This window comes from Zonotrichia albicollis, chromosome 2 (genome assembly GCF_047830755.1).
Source record: "Zonotrichia albicollis isolate bZonAlb1 chromosome 2, bZonAlb1.hap1, whole genome shotgun sequence".
NCBI lineage: Eukaryota > Metazoa > Chordata > Aves > Passeriformes > Passerellidae > Zonotrichia > Zonotrichia albicollis.
Genome location: NC_133820.1, coordinates 115,134,024 through 115,155,113, shown reverse-complemented (window position 1 = coordinate 115,155,113; position 21,090 = coordinate 115,134,024). Strand labels below are relative to the sequence as shown.

At 64.7% G+C, this 21,090-nt stretch overlaps 2 protein-coding genes across 3 annotated transcripts; one reads left to right on the top strand and one right to left on the bottom strand.

Annotated features, from left to right (window-relative positions):
* The first annotated feature begins 772 nt into the window (after window positions 1-772).
* On the top strand, window positions 773-5,229 carry PHOX2A (paired like homeobox 2A). The gene is made up of 3 exons (XM_074536228.1): window positions 773-1,065; window positions 2,786-2,973; window positions 3,926-5,229. Exons 1-3 carry the CDS (start codon window positions 858-860, stop codon window positions 4,352-4,354), a joined length of 825 nt encoding a protein of 274 aa, XP_074392329.1. The 5' UTR covers window positions 773-857; the 3' UTR covers window positions 4,355-5,229.
* Window positions 5,230-5,363: 134 nt separating this feature from the next.
* Window positions 5,364-20,764, bottom strand: INPPL1 (inositol polyphosphate phosphatase like 1). Of its 2 annotated transcripts, XM_014267125.3 has the most exons (28): window positions 20,518-20,763; window positions 16,466-16,529; window positions 15,567-15,717; window positions 15,362-15,482; window positions 15,141-15,278; window positions 14,968-15,058; window positions 14,651-14,740; window positions 14,205-14,303; window positions 13,869-14,019; window positions 13,558-13,664; window positions 13,203-13,305; window positions 12,933-13,129; window positions 12,448-12,565; window positions 11,829-11,925; window positions 11,599-11,737; window positions 11,409-11,508; window positions 11,238-11,326; window positions 11,078-11,159; window positions 10,900-10,989; window positions 10,675-10,788; window positions 10,474-10,562; window positions 10,289-10,376; window positions 10,052-10,207; window positions 9,897-9,981; window positions 9,360-9,509; window positions 8,566-9,289; window positions 8,357-8,475; window positions 5,364-7,916 (listed from the first exon to the last, which is right to left on the bottom strand). In XM_014267125.3, the coding sequence occupies exons 1-28, from the start codon at window positions 20,697-20,699 to the stop codon at window positions 7,826-7,828; spliced, it is 3,825 nt and encodes a 1,274-aa protein (XP_014122600.2). In that variant the 5' UTR covers window positions 20,700-20,763; the 3' UTR covers window positions 5,364-7,825. The 2 variants fall into 2 exon arrangements, with proteins under 2 accessions (XP_014122600.2, XP_074392215.1); XM_074536114.1 differs by having other exon boundaries at window positions 8,357-9,289; window positions 20,518-20,764.
* Between the last annotated feature and the right edge of the window lie 326 nt (window positions 20,765-21,090).

Sequence of the window (21,090 nt, the reverse complement as noted above, 5' to 3'; positions counted from 1 at the left end):
GGGGGCCGGGGGGATGGGGGCTTTGAAATTCATCCGGCTGAAAACTGGGGAGGGGGATTGCAAAGGCCAGAGCCCCCCGAGGAGAGAGGGGTGGGGCTGAGGGCCCCTCCAAAGCCGCCGGCTCCCCCTGCACCCAGGGATGCTGGAGGGCACCCGGGGACAGGGCGTGGTGCCGTTGTTTGCCCTCCTGCCCTGGGATGCTCAGCCCCACAGGCATGGCATGGCATGGCATGGCATGGCATGGCGACAAGAAGGAGGGAGATGGGGATCAGGATGAAAACGCACACAGGATGGGATCGGGATGGGCACAGGGACAAGACCGAGGACCGGGATGGGATAGGGATGGGATGGGATGGGATGGGATGGGATGGGATGGGATGGGATGGGATGGGATGGGATGGGATGGGATGGGATGGGATGGGATGGGATGGGATGGCGATGGCGCTGGAGACAGGGATGACACAGAAGGATGGGACACGGGGGAAGGTCCAAGCGCCGGTCCCAGGGCAGGCCCGCCGAGCGCTGCTCCAGGGGTGCCCCGGGGCCGCTGCGCCCCCGCCCGCCCCCAGCCCCAGCAGCGGCCGCCGGAGCCGCTCCGAGGCGGGGGGTGCTGCGCCCACGAAGGGTTAAGGGGGGCGGGGGGCTGAGGGGAGGGGGGTGTCGGCTCCGCCCGCTCCCGCCGTCCCCGGGAGATATTGTCATGCAAAAGCCCCCGGCGAGCGCAGCCTTTGTCCGCGCTCCCCCCGCCGGTATATTAACGGGCCGGGGCGGCGGCGGTGGCGGGGGCGGGCGGGGGCCCGGCGGGCAGGAGGCGGCGAGGACGGGCGGGCGGCAGCCGGGGCCGCACCGGGCTCGCCATGGACTACTCCTACCTCAACTCCTACGAGTCCTGCGTGGCCGCCATGGAGGCGAGCTACGAATTCAGCCCCTGCAGCCAGGCGGGCTCCTTCCAGTACAGCCCCATGCGGGGGGGCTTCGGGCCTGCGCCCGCCTGCGCCCCCCTCGCCTCCGCCAGCTGCGCCCTGGGCGCCCTCCGCGACCACCAGCCCTCGCCCTACTCGGCAGGTAAGGGACGGGGACCCGCCGGGAGCCACCGCGGGCAGCCCCGGGACGGGCGTCAGGGAGCGGCCGCGCCGTCGGGGCTGACCGGGATCGGACCGGCGGGGACCGGGGCCACCGGGGCTCGGACCGGGGGCTGCCGGGGATGTCGGGGCTCGGTGCCATGGCTTGCCTGAGCCGTCCGTCTCCTGTACCGTCCGTGTTCGATGCCGTCGGTGCCGGTGCTTGGGGCTCCCGGAGCCGCCGCTGCCCTGCGCTGTCAGAACTCGATGCCGACGGTGCCCGTACCTGCCGGTCCCCGGCAGCGCCGGTGCCCGATCCCACCGATTCCCGCTCCCGTTGTGTCCAGTACCGGCAGCGCTCGGTGCTGTCGGCGCCGATACCATCGGTTCCCGGTGCCGGCAGTGCCCGTTCCCTCCCGTTCCCGGTGCCGCTGGTGCCCGGCACTGTCAGGATTCGTAACCATCGGTACCCGGCACTGCTGGCAACCGATATCATCGGTTCCCGGTGACCCCAGTGCCCAACACCATTAGTGCCCGATGCTGCCGGTCCCGGCAACTGTCTGTTCCCGGTACCGCCGGTGCCCGTTCCTGCGAGTTCCAGGTACTGTCGGTTCTCGGTACCGCCAGTGCGCTCTGCCGCTGGTGCCCGATGCTGCCCGTCCCCGTTGCCGCCGGTGCTCGGCATTTCATGCTCGGTGCCGTCGGTAGCGGCTGCTGTCGGTCCTCGGTGCAGTCAGTTCCCCATGACATCGATTCCCGGTGCTGTGCATTCCCAGCACTGTTGGCGCTCGGTCCCACCGGTTCCCGGTGCTGCCGGTGCTCGAAGCCCGGGCTGGCCCTGCCCGGCTCGGTCCCTCTCGTGCCCCGTCCCGGCTCTCCCCGCTCGCCTCCGCCACTGGGAATGAGCCCTCCCAAGCACCGCCGCGGATCCGCGGGGATCCCCGGGGCTGTGGCTGCCCCAGAGCGGGGCTGGGGAAGGTCCTCGCCCCTGCAAACCCCCTCCCCGCTCCGCATTCGTTGCATCGCGGAGGCGCTGAGTGTGGTTCCGCCGATAACGAAGGAGCTGCTGGTTGGCACCGGCCCCGCACTGCCCTGCCAGCCCTGCTCCCGCCCCGGGACCCCGCGTCCCCCCGAACGAACGAACGGGGCCGGGGCTGCAGCAGGGGGCAGCGATCCAGCCCTGCCCTCGCCCTTCCCGCCCTGCCCGCGGGATCCTGCCCGGCTCATCGTGCCCGGTTCACCGTGCCCGGTCCATGCCCTGAGTCATCCTGCCCGCTCTGCCCCTTCTCGGTTCACCCCAACCCAGTTTGTCCTTCCTGGTTCATCCTTTGCCGACTCCTCTGCCCAGTGCATCCCTCTGCCCGTTTATGTATTCCCCGTCTATTTCTTCCTATGCGATCCTTGCCCAATCCTTCTCTGCCCTTTCCTTCCCTTCCCGGTTCATCCCTACCCAGTTCATCCTTCCCGACTCATTTATCCCCGGCCAGTGTCCCCTGCCCAGTCCATTCCTTCCGGTCCATTCCTTCCCTGTTCATCCTTGCCCGGTTCATCCCTGTCTGATCCAACCCTGCCCCATCCATCCCTGCCCAGTGTCTCCTGCCTGGTGCATCCCTTCTCGCTCCATCCCTTTCCTGGTCCATCCCTGCCTGATGCCCCCTGCCCAGGTGTCCCCCAGTGTCCACCACCGCCCTCCCGGCTCTATTGACTCCCCGTTTCTTCCCCAGTTCCCTACAAATTCTTCTCGGACCCGTCGGGGATCAACGAGAAGCGGAAGCAGCGGCGGATCCGCACGACGTTCACCAGCTCGCAGCTGAAGGAGCTGGAGCGGGTCTTTGCCGAGACTCACTACCCCGACATCTACACCCGCGAGGAGCTGGCGCTCAAGATCGACCTCACCGAGGCGCGGGTGCAGGTCAGCCCCGGGGAGGGGAGGGGGCTGGGAATGGGCGTGGGAGGCTCCAATCCCGCTGGAGCAGGGACCCCGACCGTGGGATGGTGCTGCTCTGCTCCCTGCACTGGCGGGGCGGCAGGCAGGGACTCGGCCTCGGCACTGCCGCAGTCGGGGACACGCTGCTGGACACGCTGCTGTCACCTTGCTCTGCTGGACCTCGGGGGCACAGCCTGAGCTGTGGGCATTGGTGCCACAGCGCCGTCAGTGTCATCAATGATTTAGGGCTGTCCCAAACACCTTGGGGTTGCTGAGAGTCCCGGAAGGACAGAATGGCCCTTGTGGGTGCAGTGTCCCCTGTGTCAGTGCAGATTCCTCCTGGGGGAGTTGGGACAGACACAGAGCCCCCCTGTAGGTGCAGATCCTCCTGTGTGAGTGCAGACACACTCTGCACACCCTGTGCCAGTGCAGACCCGCCTTTGTGGGGTCCTTCTGCGTGGGATCCCCCCCGTGTCAGTGAATATCCCCCTGTGTGGCTTCAGACCCCCTCGGGGAGCACAGAACATCTGTCCCCATAGGGATGTAGGGCCCGTAGGAGTGGGGGTCCTGGTCCCTCCCTCCAGGGGGATGTGGGAAGTGTGGACTCCCCTGCTGGCACCAGGGGAGCCGGGGCTGTGGGCTGTGGGCTCTGGCCGCACCCGGGGCAGGTGTGGGTGCAGTGTGGTGATGTCCCCTCCCCATGTCCCTGCCCTGCCAACACCGGAGCGCACGCCAGCAGTGCCTGGCGCCAGCCTCACAAATCTGCATTATTGTGGATATATGGATCCCTCTGGAGATGTGGAAGACATTTTCCCCGAGGGAATGCAGGGTTGTGAAGCCTACCCCCGAGCATGGGAGGGCTGCCTGCACTCACAGGCTCCTCGGAGCCCCAGGGACCATGGCAAGGGGTGCTCCCACCCCCTCCATCCCCCTCCAGGTGTGGTTCCAGAACCGTCGAGCCAAATTCCGCAAGCAGGAGCGCGCCGCCAACGCCAAGGGTGCCAGCGGCACCGGCAGCAGCGGGAAGAAGTCGGAGCCCCGCTCCTCCTCCGAAGACGACGAATCCAAGGAGTCCAACTGCAGCCCGACCCCCGACAGCACGGCCTCGCTGCCCGCCGCCGCTCTCGGCAGTCCCGGCGGCAGCCTGAGCCCCAGCCCCGGCGCGGGGGCGCCCCTGGGACCCGGCCATGCCCCCCAGCCCCTCAAGGCGCCGCTCTGGGCGGGGGTGGGGGGCGGCAGCGGAGCCCCCAACACGGCCGAGCTGCTGAAGGCCTGGCAGCCCACCGAGGCTGTGCCGGGACCCTTCTCCGGCGTCCTCTCCTCCTTCCATCGGAAACCGAACGGCATCAAGACAAACCTCTTCTGATCGCCGAGCCACCGGATCCGCCTGCCCCCCGAACCCCCTCGGCCCCCGCCCTGCCCCCTGCGCCCACCGCCCCCAGCACGGAGCCACCGCGCCGCTCCAGCGAGCGGGGACAGGGAGCGGGACCAGCCCTGCCCCTCCCGGACCCTGCGTGAGTGGGGGCAGCTCCCGGCGACACCCGTGGGTGCTGCGGGACCGCGGGGGCGCCAGGCGGGGACAGCAGCCCATGCTCAGCCAGAGTGGCCCTGGCAGAGCCTGCGGGTGGGGGCAGATGTGGGGCTCCCACAGCGCTGCGGGTGCTCCAGCAGAGCCCCCTCGATGGTCGGTGCCGCCGGGCTGGGGGCAGGATGCACTTTATGGGGGGTTCTGGGCTCACCGGGGTGGGCAGCGCCCGGCACTCCGCTAGGGAGACGGCCCTTGGTGCGGGGAGGAGCTGATTCCACCCAGATCCCGCCGGCTGGCATGGATAACCCCGGCAGGGAAGCGGTCACCCACCCCACCCCGAGGGCTGTGGGCAGCAAATGCGGGGCTGGGAGGTTCAGCGCTCTCCTGCATCGCTGCAGGCGCTGCCAGGGGGTACAGGGAGCCAGAACTGCCGGGGTGAGGTGCCCCCCTCGGGAGGGTGATGTGGGATGGAGCCCTGGAACAGCCAGTGGGATGGAACCCTGGCTGTGGGATGGAGCCCTGGCACAGCCAGTGGGATGTCTGGGAGCAGCCAGCACCCCTTGTCAGCAGCAGGGTGGGTGCTCCCACTGAAGCTGGCACCCCCCACACCCCCCAAAAGTTCCCGAGTCGGGGGTGGTGCTGGTGGTGCCCAGCCACCCACGACACCCTGCTGCTGTGCTGGTGGGTTTTTTGTGGCATGGTGAGGATGCTGGCAGCCCATCCATGGATCCCTGTCCCCCCTGTATCTCTCCCAGCTCCCCCGAGGTGGGTTCCCCACTTTTCTTGGTTTGTTTTTTTTTTTTAAACCATTCTGTAATTTATTACCCATATTTGCAAATGCCACTAATCCAAATTAAACTTAATTTATTGACAGTGCTGCTGGCCCTCAGTCCCTGTTGCACCCCACCCCCACCAGGGGTTGCAGGGGTGGGGGGGCTGCACAGTCTCCGCCCCTGGACCCTCTGAAACCCACCAGAACCCCCCAGGTGATGCCACGGGCCCCCAGCACCTCAGGGATTATTTTGGGTGCCCCCACTCCAAGACCCCAAGCAGCTGTAGGACGCTGAAGGGGCACCCCATGGGAAGACCCCCCAAGTGGGGTGAGGAGAGGGGTGCCCCACCCAGCCCCCCCGGCCTCTGGGGGCCCTTTGGGGGGTGATGATGAAGAAGCTCTTGGGGGCATTGGGATGGTGACAAGGAGCATGCCAGGCTGTTGGGGGAGTGGTCTGAGGTACCCAAATGGGCAAGAAGGGGACAAGGGACCTGCTCCCCACCTTGCTGGGGCCAGCATAGCCAGCTTGGAGGGGTCACAGATTATGCTGGGACCCAGCTCCTCCCCCTGGGTCCCCACCTTGCCCCGCTCCCCACGCCGAGAGCTCCAGCACAGCCATTGCATGAACATGATAAAAATCACTCCAGGTTTACCAAACACCTCCAAACACAGGAGCTGGGGTTTAGTGGGGGGAGTTCACCCCCCCAGTAACAGAGGGGGGAGGTTGGGGTATGCCAGGGGCACCTGGCCCATCCTTCATCTCAGCCGGAGTGAGGGGTGGGGTGTCTGGGGTAGCATCACCCCCACCCCCCTGAGGACAGGGAGAGCCTGGAGGGAGCATCCCAGAGGGGAAAGCACAGTGGGAGCAGCCCTGCCCTGGGGCTCCCACCCTGGGGACCCTCCTGGAAGGACACTTGGCAAGGCTGGGGGCTGAGCACCCACAAGGAGAGCCGGCTGCCAGCCCCGCTGTCCCCAAGGGTGACACAGACCCCCGTGGGGACAGACCCAGCCAGTGCCAATGGGCAAACGGGCTGGGATGGGGGATCTGCCCCGCAGGCACTGCTGGTGTGGGATGGGCTCTGGGGGAAGGCACTGAGCTGGCTCTGCTCTGACAGGATTCCCAGGCTGGGGATGGACTCCCAGCACGGGGACAGGCACTCCCAGAGCGGGGACAGGGACCCCATGGTGGGGACAGGGACGGAATCCCCAGAATAGGGACAGGGGGAATGGAACCTCTGGGAATGGAACCTCTGGGTGGGATGGACCCTCAGGGTGGGGTGGGACCCCTGGGAATGAGGACAACACCCCTAGGGTGGGGACAGGGACCACCATAGCGGGAATGGGACCCCGAGGAATGGCAACAGGGATACCTGGGGTGAGGACAGGAACCCCCAGGGGTGGGGACAGCACATCCAGAGCAGGGATAGGGATCAGAGTGGGGATAGAACCCCTGGTGTACAGATATGAGGTCCAGTGTGGGGACAGGATGCTCTGGAGCTGGGAGAGGGACCTACAGCAAGGGGAGGGGGCCCCCAGGGATGGTGACTGGCACCCCCTGGGTGGGGATGGGGATCCTCCAGGGTGGGAATGGGACATCCATCTTAGGGACAAGGACCCTGAGGGGGACAGGTGCCCTGGGGTGGGGACAGGGATGCCCAGGAACCTTCACAGTGGGGATGGGACCTTCAGGGTAGGGACAGGATCTTTAGAGGTGGGGATAGGGACCCTGAGCTGGGTCTAGTGTTGTCTGTGGGGGCTGGCTGAGCCATCCCATCCCATCCCATCCCATCCCATCCCATCCCATCCCATCCCATCCCATCCCATCCCATCCCAGGCATCATGAAGGCACTTGGGTCAAGACATGACTTTGCTCAGAGCCTCCTCCTAGCTGTGAGGGCTCATGGGGGGAGCCAGGGTCCCAACCAGGGAGCCAGGTTACCCCCAAACACCTCTTCCCCCACCCCTTCTCCCAATAAATAAAAAAATAACTTAAATGTGAGGACACCCCGTGGGTATCCTCATGTGAAATTATCTGACCAGGACCCACCACCCCCCTGTCCCCCACTCCCCCTTCCTGCCCCATTACCCTGCACCCAGGGTGGGGTGGGCTGTGGAGCTCATGGGGTTCCCACTTGCTGCTGGTGATGGTGGGATGAATGGATGCAGGGTGTGGGGCTGTGGGATGAAGGATCCTCAGCTGCAGGATGCACAGCTGCAGGATCTGGGATGAACATCCATGGGACCCAGGATATGGGGTCACAGGATGCCGGGCTGCAGACACACGGCCACAGGATCTGAGGGATCTGGGATGTGTGGCCGCAGGATCTGGGATGCTCAGCTGCAGGATGCAGGGCCACAGGCTCCAGGACACGTGGCAGCAGGATACAGAATGCACAGCCATGGGATCCAGGATGTCCATCTGTGGGAGGCAGGATGCTGGGCCACAGGACACACTACTGCAAGGTCTGAGACGCAGGGCTGCAGGATCTGGGATGCCGGGCCACGGGAAGCACGGGATGCTGGATGGGCGGTGGCAGCTACTTGCGGAGCTGGAGGCTCTCCAGAAGGACACGCTTGTGGCCGGGCTCCAGCACTCCAGCCTCCTCCAGGTCCTCCTCCGTGATGTCACTGGGAATGAAGCACAAATATGGGGCTCTCTGACCCTGAGGGGCACCCCACCCCACGTGGGGGTGCAAGAGCCCCCACTCAGGCTGCTGCGTGCACACCCAGGCTCCATCCTGTCCCTGACGTGGGGTTTTGTGACCTTCAGGGGCACTGAGGATCCCGAGAGGCAAAGGGCACGGGGGAGCAGTGGGGACCCCCAAGGGCGGCACAGAACTTTTGGGGGCCATGGGGAGTGAGGATTCCCAGGGGAAGTGGAGACCTGCAGAAGGCAGTGGGGAACCCCCAGGGATAGCAGGGACCATCAAGGGCAGCACCCCAAGAGACCTCCCCAGAACCCAGGCATCACTGTGACCTCATGGGGAATACGTGCACTCACTGGGGCTGGCCAGGCTGGGGTGGGAGTGGGTGGGGGTCCCTGCCCACCATTCCGGGGGGCTGCTCACCTGAGGAACTCCAGGTCATCCCAGCCGTTGCGCACCAGCCCCTCCTCGTACCGCTCCAGCCCCAGCGCCCGCAGCCACTCGCCCACGCCGGGCACGGTGCCCACGCCGCGGCCCAGCGCCTGCGCCCCAACAGCCTCAGCACCATTGGGCACCCCAAAGGGAGCCCCAGCCGAGGTGCCGAGGACCCCCACCCACCCTGCATCACCCACCTCCTCAGCCAGATCCTCCTGGATGCTCTCCTGGATGGAGTGGGGAGGGAAGGCAAGGGGGCGGCCATAGTCGGGGTGCAGGCAGCGGGGAGGCAAGGCCCCCTTGGCCAGCAGCGGTGGTGGGGGGACCACCCTCCCCTTCCCACCCCCGTAGTCCACCTCACTCAGTGTCTTGGCCATCTGCAGCACCGAGCAGGAGCGGTCATCCAGCAGCCCTCCCGACAGGCCCCCAGGAGCGGGCAGTGCCCCAGGAGCGGGCAGTGCCCCGGGAACGGGCATCCCCCCAGCTCCCTCCATCCCAAATCCAGCCCTGGCGGCTGGGGGTGGCCGGGGGTGCAGCTTGGGCAGGGGAGCCTCTCCGAAGGCAGCAGGGTGGGATTTGGGGTCCTCACACCCGCTGGATGCCAGCAGCTCCTTGGGGGTGCCCAAGAAGGTGTTTTGGGGGAGCTCCAGCTCCCGGGGCAGTGGCGGCGGGGGAAAATCCGGCGGGGGCAGGTTCAGGGTGCCCAGCTCCTCCTCCTCATCGCTCTCGCCACCGCAGCATGCCGAGGGGCACTGGCAGCGCTCCGGCACTGCCACCTGCACCTTGGCCTTGGGGGGCTTGCCGGGGTCCCCTGGCACCAGCAGCTGGTGGGGGACCCCCTCCAGCACGTAGTATGCTGGGTTGTTGAAGCTGTTCTTCAGGGGACCCCCTGAGAGCTCCGGCACTGCCTCCACCTTGGACCTACGGGGACAGGGTTGAGCGTGGCACCCCCAGAGGAAGCCCCTCCCTAGCCCTGCCCACACCCCCTCACCGGCTCGGGGCGGCCTCGTCCCTGGGGGCGCTGCGGTGCGGGGCGGGGGGACGCGGCGCTGCTGTGGTGCTGCTCTTGTCGGGCTCCTCCGGCAGCTTCGCCAGGAGGGTGGTGGGGGGCTCAGCACCCATGGGCTTCCGCCCCACAGACCTGGCAACAGGAGGAGTTGGGTGGCCCATGGGGCTTGAACGTCCCCATCAGGGTTCAGACCCCCAGGATGGGGCTCAGATCACCCAGGACAAGGTTCAGACCCCATGGGATGGGTCTCAGCAGCCCAGATCAGGGCTGAGATCCCCAGCATGGGGCTCTGCCCTCTAGGATGAGGTTCAGCCACCAAAACACAGCCAGAGCCACATTTGGAGGCTCAGAGCCCCATCCCTCCCCTGTGTGGCACAAAACTGGCATCAGGACTGTCCCCAGTCGCATCCCACACACCAGCCTAGAGGGACACTCCAAGCAATACCTGTGCTCAGGTGAACCTCTCAGGCCTCCCGACCCCCAGGTGCCCCCCACCCTGCCAATCCCTGTCCCTCATACTTGGCATTGTCCTGGGTGGCCCTGGCACCTAGCAGCACCTTCCCTTTGCTGGCTGTCGTCTCATCCTTATCGATGCTGATCCACTCTGCCAGGGAACAGGGGCTCAGTGGCGGAGTCCTCTCCCCAGGGTGCCCCCCTGGGGGAGGGGTGCTCACCATAGAGCCTCTCACGGGTGCCCAGGCGCTCCGTGGGCACCCAGACCTTCATGGAGCCACGGATATTGCCGGTCTCCTCACCACGGTGGGACAGGTAGGTGAGGAACTGCTGGGCTGTGCTGCCAATCATGGACTTCAGGGCAATGACACACTCCCCTGGGGGTGACAGTGGGAGAGGTTGGGGGTCTGCACCCCACGGACCCCTGGTGCTGGCATGGTGCTGGAGTGGACACTCACCATAGGACTCGTAGCCATCAAGGGATTTGACAGTGAGCAAGAGGTGCTGGTCCTGCAGGTACTCAATCTCAGAGAGGATGGGCTTCAGCTGTGGCAGAGGGAAGGGGGTGCTGGCACTGAGCAGGGGTCTCCCTGTCTGCAGCTTCCCCCAGCACCCACCCTGCCAGCTCCCAGCCCCTCCTCACCGTGGGCAGCTGCCGGGATGACCACTGCACCTTGAGGAAGTTGATGTTGTCACTGCTCTGGCTGTCGTTCTCGAAGCTCTTCTTGAACTCTGTGATGGTAGCAGGACATGGCATCAATCCTTTAGCCTTCCAGGATGCCATGAGCTTCCTGGGATCCTTCTCAAGCCCTCTGGGACCCCCCACTGGCATTCCAGTCCTCACCTTCCAGGCAGGTAGAATAGAACTCAATGAAAAACTTGGTGCGACTGGAGGTCTTCACGATGGCTTCTATGCTCTCAAACTCGATGTATGCCTGCTCTGAGGACTTGGAGAGCCCTCCATGGAGAGGCAGGGCATTGGAATCTCCCTGGGGCCTCTCCATTGAGAGGGAGAGGTTGGACCATGGAGGGGCAGGGGACAGCAAGGGATCCCCTAGGGCATAGGCACCTTTTTTGGAAACGAACTGCGATGTCACTCCCACTTCAAAGGAACCGAAGACGGGTGAATGGTCACTGGTGACAATGTCATCTGTGCACCCTGCAGCCAGTGGGAATGGAGAAGAAGTCAGGATGGAGCGGGGGGGACTGTCCCCAGAACAGAGTGCTGGGGTGGTTACAGTGCTCACCATAAGCGTTGCAGTTGACATGAGTCTCGGGGTAGGACTTCCAGAGGATGCGGTCACACCAGGACGGCACGTTGGTACGCACCTGGCAGGGGTGGGGAGCGGGTGGGGGTTCAGATTGGGGTGTCCTCCACTCCCCCAACTCCCCCTACCCAGCACCTACCCCTGTGGGCTTCTGCTTGTGCCAGACATAGGTGTCCCGGGAGCCCCGCTCATAGCGGTAGGTTGGGGGGAAGGTGATCTCCTCCTCACCTGTAGGGACAGCAGTGGGTCAGGACAGTCCCCACAGCAAGGGCTGCAGCACCAGACACCCCTGGAGCCCCCCAGTCCTCACCGAAGCGCAGGAACACCTTGTGCTTCTCCTTCTCCAGATTGAGCTGATCCACCTTCAGCAGCGGCTCCAGCTCCTTGCGGCTGATGTAGTTGAGGATCTCCTGTTGGGACAAAGGCATTGGCACTGGGCTGGGAGGGGGACCCTGACACTCCCAGCTGCCTTCCCAGCCCCAGCCACCCCTTCCCCTGACCTGGATGTCCATGTCTAGGCGGTAATTGAGGTCCCCAAACCAGAAGAGGTGAGTGAAGCGAAGAGAAATGTCAAAGGAGCTCAGCTGCTTATCCCCCAGTGAGAGCAGGCGCAGGATGTCCAGGTAGTTCTGGTTCCTCCTGAAGCAGGGGACACAAGGACAGGGTGTCACAGACATGAGGACAGGGGTGACAGCTGTGTCCTGGCCCAGCCCAGGGCGGGGGTGCTCACCGTGCCGTCTTCTCATTGCCAGAGGTGAGGTGGCAGTTGACAAAGCCAAAGGAGGTGCCATTGAACATGAAGGAGACACCCACAGCGCCCTTGTTCCCTGTGAGGAATTGGGGACATGGGATGGGATCAGGCAACCCCTGATTCTGCCTCGGGGACAGACACCCAGCCGGCCCCAGGTCACGGTGATGGGGCACAGTCCCACCTGGCACAGTCCCCATGCTGAGAGGCCTCCTCATGAAACACCCCCCAGAGTCCCCCTTGTGCAAAGCACACCTATCCAGGGCCTCCACATGCAACACAAACACTCCCAGAACCTTCCCCATGCACTGCACACAGAGCCTTCCTCGTGAAACACCCATGCCCTGGGACCCCTCCCCGTGCTCCAACAAGACCCCTCCACATGCAACACATGCCAGGACCCCTTCTTGTGCAACCCTGGGACCCCTCCCCATGCAATGCCCACACACCAGGGCTCCTCATCATGCAAGGTACACATACTGACACCCCTCCTCATGCCACATATGCAACAACAGGACCCCCCCACCCAGTGCAGACACCCCAGGAGCCCCCCCAGTGCAGTGCACAGCCCGTGTCCCTCTGCGCCCTGCTGTGGCCCTACCCAGGGTGTTGGCGATCCCTGTCTTGACGCTGGAGGTGCTGACGTGGCTGATGCGGTTCTCGTGCTCTGGCTTCACCAGCACCACCACCTTGATGTTCCACAGGGACTGCATGGCCACCTGTGGGTGCCAGCACCCTCAGCCCCCTTCCAGCACGCCCTGGGGCCCCCTGGGGCCACGGGAGCCCCTCTGGTGTGTCCACAGGGAATGCTCATTACTGCTTCACCAAGGGTTGTCCCCCATGGAATCCCACCACCATCAATCAGCATCCACAGCTACCCAGCACCAGGAGACCACCCCAAAATACCTTATGTCAGCAGACCTGGAGCACCCACAGCCACCCAGCACCACGAGAGCACCTCAGAACAGCCGGTGTCACAGAGCCAGAGCACAGCCACCCCCAGGACACTGAGCATCCACACCTCCACCACCCACCAGTGCCTGCACCCCAGAGCCCTCAGGGTCTCCAGGGTCCCCTGGTGCTTACCGGGCGGTACTCAACCTCAGTGAAGTCCTTGAGGACGGAGCGCAGGAAGTCCACCCACTCCTTGTCTCCCAGGGAATTCTCCTGGGTGCCAAAGACGTAGATGTCGTGCGGTATGGCCATCGTCACCTCGTCCAGGGTCTTGCCCAAGCCCTTGGAGGTGATCCATGAAGTGATGTTCTTGGGGGGGGGAACGCTGCCTGCAGGGGGACAGCACAGTTAGGGGGCGACCCCAGGGCCCCGACACCCAGGGCTGCCCCTAGCCTTGCTCACCCATGTTCCAGGTGCCAATGAAGACAGAGATCATGTCAGGCTCGTCCTGGTGAGAGTGCTTGTTCTTCATCAGCTGCAGAAGCTGACAGAAGGCCTCACGTTTCTGCAGAAGGGGGCAGTGAGGTGGGGGTAGAGGGGGTGCCTACAACCCTCTCCCACCCTCCTGTTTTGGCTCAGCCACAGCTGGCACCTTCTGGGCATGGGGATCACCCCAGGGACATCACCCAGCCATCAGGCACCGGTACCCAGCGCCTGTCCCTGAGCCCCACCAGGGCCCAGGGGTTAAATCCTGCCCCACCCCGTCCCTACAAGGGACCCCTTGTACCCCACCCGCCTCCAGCTGAGTGTTACCCACCCGAGCACTGACAAAAACAAAGTCCTTCCGTTGCGTTTTATCCTTTTCCTTCTCAAAAACGATGCCCAGCTTGTTCTGCACCCGCTGTGACTTGATCAGCTGCCGAACTGAGGAAGAGAGGAAAGAGCTGGGAGAGTGCTGGCTGCTAGCTGGGTGCTGAAACCCCCCCAGACCATGCTTTGGGAGACCCCCCAAGATGGGGACACCCCAGCATGAGGAAATCCCCCCGCTTCCAGATCACCACTGAGCCTCACAGGGATGCACCCCAGCACAAAGGGTGCTGGGGCCCTCCCAGACACCTCCCCACTCACTCTTGTCATGGGTGAAGGTGTTCCAGTCCTCCTGGGAGTCCTTCTGCTTCTTCAGCACCACTAGTTTACCCCCCTCCACATCCACGCTCAGCGTGTACTTCTGTGACTTCCCAATCTTGGTCAGATCCCCCAGGGTGATATCCAGCTTCACCTGCCAGGGGACACTGGGATGAGGGAGGACACAGGGGACACCCCAGCACCCTGTCTGGCATCTGACCTCCCCCAGAGACATCTAGGGGTCTGTGCCCTCAGTGTCACACTGGAGGTACTCAGCTGATGCTGAAATCCCCCCAAAACTCCAAAAGGGGGCAGGGCAGGGGGTAGGGCTGGGCTCACCTCGAAGGTTTGCACTGGGATGCTCTTGGCCTTGCGGGAGAGGGGTTGAGGGGGGGCAGCGGGGGTGGCTGAGCTCATCTCCTGCAGGGCCTTCAGTGCCTGCCAGAGCCCCAGCAGGGTCAGCTGAGAGCCCACCAGCCCCACCAACCCATCCAGTCCCACCAACCCATCCAGTCCCACCAATCTTCCAAGCCCCACCAGCCCTCAAAGTCCACAAGGCCCCATCAGCCCCCTCAGCCCTACCAGTGCCAGCTCCACTGTCTCCCCAGTCCCACTGGTGCCTCAATCCCACAAGCCCATCCCCAGTCCCCCAGCTCCACCAGCCCAAGAAGCTCTGCCAGTTGCCCCAGTCCCACCAGTGCCCTCAGCCCCACAGTCTCTCTGGTTCACCCAGACCCCTCAGAGCACCCCCATCAGGCCATCCAGCCCTGCATCTCCAGCCTTACCTTCTTCTCAATGGACGACAGGAAATCTTTCAGCACAGACAGTTTCAGCACCAGGTTCTCCAGCTCCTGCTCTCCACTCTGCCCTGCTGTCTGGAACCCCCAGCAAGACACCCCAGCACTGGGAAGTGAACCCCAGACCCAGCCCAGAGCCTTCCCCCACCCCAAGTGGCAGCGCCCACTGGCAATCTGGGATGGGGTAGGATGGTAGGTGTTTCTCCACAGTTTTTCCCACCACCTATGGATGGTACCATGGTTGGGTCTGTGGGTGCAGTTCATGGTGGGGGGCTGCCACTGCTCTGTCCCCATATTCCCTTTACCTGTTGCAGGATCTTGGAGACCATGGGGGAGCTCTGCTGGTCAAACACCTTGGAGAGGATCTCCAGCCCTGCCAGCACCTTGTCCACCTCACTGGAGAGGCAAGAGGAGCCAGCTCACCGGGTGGCACATACGTCCTTCCGTCTGTTTGTCTGTCCCAGTGCCTGGCACTCACCTGTGCAGCCGTTTGCAGGAGGTGACGAGAGTCTTGTTGAGGTGGGGGAGGCTGTTGGCCCCTCCCTTCACTGCCTCCAGGTCCAGGCTGTAGCTGCCCTTCAGGTACTCGTGAGAGATGCTGCTGAGCCCATTGGTGCTACAGAGAGAGCACCCAAGGGGTGAGAGCCAGCAGGGAGGAGCAGGGGACAGACAGGGAACAGGAGACAGGCAGATCCTCACCTCTCCACTGGCCTCTCTGGCACAGATGGTCCCAGGCCAGTGGGGCTGAGCCCCGCTGAGGTGCCAGAGAAACTGGTGGAGCCGGAGCGTGGTGGCAATGGCGGCTTCTCATCCTCTCCATCTGCAGTGGGGCATGAGGGGGCCAGTTACCCCCACCCCAGGGGTCTCAGGACCCCCTTCACCCACCCATGTCACCCTGCCATACCAGAGTAGTCCCTGTCCTCCACGTTCTCCTTCTCCTTCTCCCTCTCGACAGGGAAGAGCAGGGTGCAGACCAGCCCCTGGTTGGGCTGCAGGTACAGGGCAATCAGCTCGCTGAGCGTCTTGAAGCGCCGCACCTGCACGCCCTGTGACGTCTGCGGGGACATCGGGACACCAACACCATCAGCACCTGCAGCCACCATCACTGCACACCTCCCAGGTGGAGACAACACCAAACTGGGAAACCCCAGCCAGGGATGCCACCATGCAGAGACAGGAATCTCCCCAGGCAGGGATACTGCCATGCAGGGACTCCCAGGAAGGGATACCACCATGCAGGGACCCCCAGGCAGGGATAACACCATGCAATGATCCCCTCGTGTGGAGGTGCCACCACACAGGGATGTTCCCATGAAGGGGCCCCCATGCAGGGACCTCCATGCAGGGACCCCCATGAAGGGATCCTCCCATGCAGAGATGCCACCGTGCAGGAACCCCTCCATGCAGGGACCCCCATGCAGGATGAGGGGCTGACCCCACAGCCCCATGGTGGGGACCAGGGCCCATTGCAATGGGGCCTGCAGGGTTTGTAGGTGGGTACACAGGGTGCAGACAGCAGCCGTCCCTCAGCCTCCTCCCTCCCAGGGGCAGCTTTTCCTGCCAGCCTGGCCAGCACAAAGAGGGTTCTGTTGCTCTAAAAATACCCAGTGCCACAGCCGGCCAAGACAGGCACAGCCAAGCCATCCGGCACAGCCGGGCAGGCGCGTGGCACGGCGCCAGGGCTGAGCCCAGCACAGCCACAGGGACAAGTAAAGCCACAGCACGAGGCCAGCACTGAGCACTGCTGAGCCAGAGAGCCCCAGTGCCCACGAGCCAGGGGTGTCCCATGCCCGCGCTGCCCACCTGCACGGCCAGGAAATCCTCCTCGTCCGGCAGGATGCGGTAGGTGTGCACGTGTTTCTGGAACCTGTGGCAGCAGGGAAGGCATCAGGGGGTGCTGGGGGTGGCTGGTGTCCCCCCACCTGCCTGCACGGCCCCCGCCAGCCCCAAAGGGATGCCCAGTACTCATCCAGTCAGACTCTACTTCACCAGCAGCGACAGCGAGGAGCTCCAATACCACCATTCCCCATGGAATGCAACGAGCTGACAGGGAATCCGTGGAAAAGCCACGGGAAAATGCCTGCAGGGTGGGTGCTGGGAGCCCGAGAGTGACTCCCTTGCGTGCTCCGACCCCACAATTGACAGCACTATGTCCTTGGCAGTGCTGCTGCCCTGCTGCACTGCCTGTCTGTGCCAGAGGCACTGTCCCCAGCCCATGGCACAGGCAGGAGCTGGCAGCCAGGACACCAGGAAACAATTTATTTTCCTGTGGAAGCTGACAGGAACCAAGGACACGATCCCGGGGCAGGGGATGATGGGCAGTGCTAAGAGATGGGGTGAAAACATCAGTGAGTGCAAGGAGCAGGACTGGAAGCTCTCCCCATTTCAGGGACTCCAGGAGACAGGGAGCCTCAGCAGTGCCAGACCTCCCCACTCCAGGGCTGTGCACAGGGACCGGGACTCCTGGCTGGCCTCTGGCCACAGAGGTCACTGTGAGCATTGAGGCTGCTGTCACCACACCGGAGCCACTCAGCTGCTGTGTCCCCTGCCCCAGTGGCAGCTCAGTGCAGGGCTGGAGAACTGGGATAAGGCAGCATCCATCCCCCCCATGCTGTGCTGTGTCCCTGGACAGGGTGCTGTGCCCCCACATCCTATCCCCCTCTGTCAGGTCCCCTGGTGTCACCCTACAGTTCTGGTTACCCTGCCAGCACCCCACAGCACCAGGTTCCCTGGTGCCACCACGTCCCCTGCAGTGCCAGGCACCCCATTTCTCCTGCCTCCTCTGGCGGTACGACCTGCCCCAGCATCGTTGGGGCCCTGCCAGGTGTTCCAATGCCCAGTCAGGGTCATTGTGAGGGTGGGGCCATGGAGAGACTCTCCAAGTGGTAGGGGGGGCTGAATGAGACTCCACTTTGGGGGGGCTCTATGGAAAACCCTACCAGGGTGGGGGAAGGGACCAGGGCTTTCCAGACTCCAATGAGTCTGTGGGAGAATCCCAGCTGGTAGGATGGGGAGCACAAAGAGACACCCCCAAACGAGGGCAGCATAAGGGGTCTCTGTGGGAAGTCCTAATACACAACTGGGGTCTCCACAGCAGGAACACCACTGGAGGTGTGATGTGAGTGCAAGAGGAGCCCCAGCACAGCACCAGTATGTGGAACTCTGGATTGGAGGGGCAAGGAGCAGGACCCTCAGGAGGAACCTCAGCTGTGGGGGACATCAAGGGGTTCTCTGTGGATAACTGGCAGGGGCTGGAGGGACACCCGGCACAGGGGGTGGTGCTGTGGAGAGGGCGTGCAGGGCCCCCTGGCTGCCCAGCCCCGCACCGCTGTCTGTCTGTCGCTGCTATTTTGGTGAGCAGCGACGGGGAGGGGGGGCCAGAGAGCACCGGGCTGGCTACAAAGAGCCTTTATGCGGGAGCTGCGGGACTCCCCTGTCGCTTTGACGCACAGCACCCTGTCTGCACAGCGGGTACCCCACATCCCCGCTGCTCTGTGGCACACAGAAGGGCACCTACCACCCTGCTTCACCAAGAGCAGGGTGTGGCCACCCTGGCAAGGGGGATACCGTGTGCCCACTGGCACCGCCCTGGCACTGGTGTCCCCCATGAACTGGCAGTGAGCCAGGATGGAAGTTCCAAGCCCCCACGCTCCTGTGGGACACCACACCAGGACTGTCCCCACTAGCACTGCTCACCAACCAGCGACGTCAGCACGCCCTGGGGTGCCACTGCTGTATGCTACCACTTCTCAATAGGAAACAGTGAGGCCACAAGTGTGACACCCTGGTGTGCCACGGTGAGACACCCCAGTGTGCCATGGTGAGGCCACAGTGAGATGTCCTGGTGTGCCACATCCAGCCCGGTGAGTCCATGGCACACCAGTGGGAGGGTTAAAGGAAGCCGATGCTGCCGGGATCCCGCTGCAGTTCCCTTTCCTCCTCCTGATTCTGCAGCTATTTTTAGGCCAATGGCTCCACAGCCCTGTCCACCCACTCACAGGCAGTGGGGGTGCCTGGTGAGATCACAGCACCAGGGACTCCCAGTAGCCCTTGCTGGAGTGCAGCCTCCCAAACTGGCATCCCCATGATGGGCTTTGCCATGCCAGTGCCACAGGCCAGCCATGTGGCACCCATGGCCCCCTCACCAAGCAGTGAGAGATACCAGTGACAGACACACCTTAGCCAGGCACCCGTACCACAATGCTGTCTGCAGCCCCCTGTCACTCACACCTCACAATGCCCCCCCTCCAGCCACATGGCACCATTAGGTGCTGGAATTGCAGGCTCTCCCAGTGCTGTGCCCAGTGCTGCCTGCCAGCCCAGCTCTGTGGTGGGGAGCCAGTGCCCAGAGCCACACTGTTACCCCACATGCCTGGGAAATTGCATTTGCCACTGTCCACGGGGCAGGACAACCACACCACCATGGAGGCTGCATGCCTGGCAATGCACGTGGCACCAGCACACAGCAACCCCAGGCCAGGGCAGGCCAGCTCACAGAGCACTCCCAACTCTCCCACAGGCTCTCAGGGCACAGAAAAGCTTTGAGTTCAAGTGCCCTCACCACCACCTCACAACCACATCAAGGTCCAGGTGCTGGCACAGGCAGCCAGCCTCGAGCAGAGCCAGTGGCATGTCCCAGGAGCATCCCAGCACAACGAGGTGCCAGAGGCCCCACGTATGGTGGGGTGCTGGGGTGCACCACTGGGCAAAGGCACTTCAGGACCCCCAGGGCTGTCAGCCCTCACCTGTGACCTGGCACAAGCTGGGAGCCATGGAGTTCCATGGCACTATTCAAGCTGTCCCCCTTTCCCAGGCTGGGGACCCCCAGACATGAGGGCAGGAGCTGGGGGACCCCCAGGGCCATGGGTAGGCTCAGGGACCCCAAAAGTGTGCGGCAGGTGCTAGGCCCCCATCTCATAGACCCCCATGGTAACAGGGGTGGGTGACACAGCCCCCCTGGAGCCAGCCCAATATCCCCCCACTGCCTAGAGACTCCCAGGTCTTCTGGGACACCCAGACCACAGCAGGTGCCATTTCCCTGGTGCCGTGTCCCAGAAGTGCCGGTGTCCCTCTGAAAACCCAGGTCCCCCTGTGTCCGTTCCCCCCCAGCAACCACTGACCAGAACTCTCTCAGCCTCCCTGTGCCCAAATTCCGAGTAACCCGCACAGTATTGGTGACCCCCGTGCTCACTGTATCCCTCTCTGACTGTTGCCCTCTTGGTGTTCCTCCTCCCCACCAATGCTCCCTGCGTGCTCCCCTGGATCCCTTCCAGTGATCCCCCTGCCTGTTCTTCCTTGGCGCCCCCTCCCCCTGCCGGTGCCTCTCCCACTGTTCTTCCCGGTGCTGTGCCAGTGCTTCCTTGGACACCCGCCCTGCGCGGCACAGTGCTCCCCCGGATCCCTGCAGTGACCCCACCGTGACGCCCCAGCGCTCTCCCCGATACCTCTGGCGCTCCCCCAGATCCTCCCCTCTGCTGGCCCAAGAGCCACCCCCGGCTGCCCTCCCGACCCCCTGCTCTCCCCGGACCATCCCCGAGGCCCCTCTGGTGCCGCCCTAAACACTTCCACTCCTACGCCCGACTCAATCCCCGGTACCCCCGCCCCGTTTCTCCCGGGATCCCCCCAAAGCTCTCGCCGGTGCCCCCTCAAGCTTCTCCCTGCAGCTCTGCCACGGTCGCCCCCGGTTCTCCCCCAGACTCCCTGCCCGTGCCTCCGCTGCTCCCCCGGCCCCGCGCCGGTCCCCTGCCGGTGCACCCCCTTCAGGCACCCCCGATGGCCGCTCCCGGGTGTCCCCCACGCCCCGCCGGCACCGCGGGGGTGTCCCCCCGGCAGCCCCCCGCCTGTACCCCACTCACAGCAGGCAGAGCGCGTAGGCCCCCGCCACGCTTTCGCTGTCCCGCACCAGGAAGCTGCCGTCCCGCCCGGCCCGCGCCAGCTGCTCCTCGGCCGCCGCCCGGCTCAGGTCCCGGTGGTACCAGGGGGGCACCGGCACCGGGGCCGCTCCTCCCGCGCCCCCCGCGCCCCCCGCGCCCGCCATGCTCCGCCGCCGGGGCCGCGCCGCGGGGCCGCGCTCTGAGGGGGAGGGGGAGCCGAGGGGCGGGCAGCGGGGCGGGGAAAGGTGGGGGACGGGGACATCTCGGGGACAGGCAGGGGCTCCGGGGGCTGGGGTCGCCGAGGGCCCCAGGGGGGCACCGATGAGGCACCCGGGGGCCCACGGGAGAGATCCGGGGGTCGCCACCGTGAGAGGCGAACGCGGGAGGGGACCCGCGGGGATCCTGGGGCAGCAGCAGGGGGAGCTCGGGGGAGCACTGGTGGGGTCCTGGGGGGCGCACCCGAGAGGCACCGGGGCAGATCAGGGGCCGTGAGCAGGATGTTCAGGGGGGCATCGGGGGGTCTGACCGAGGGGCAGCGGCACCGAGGGGCGGAGA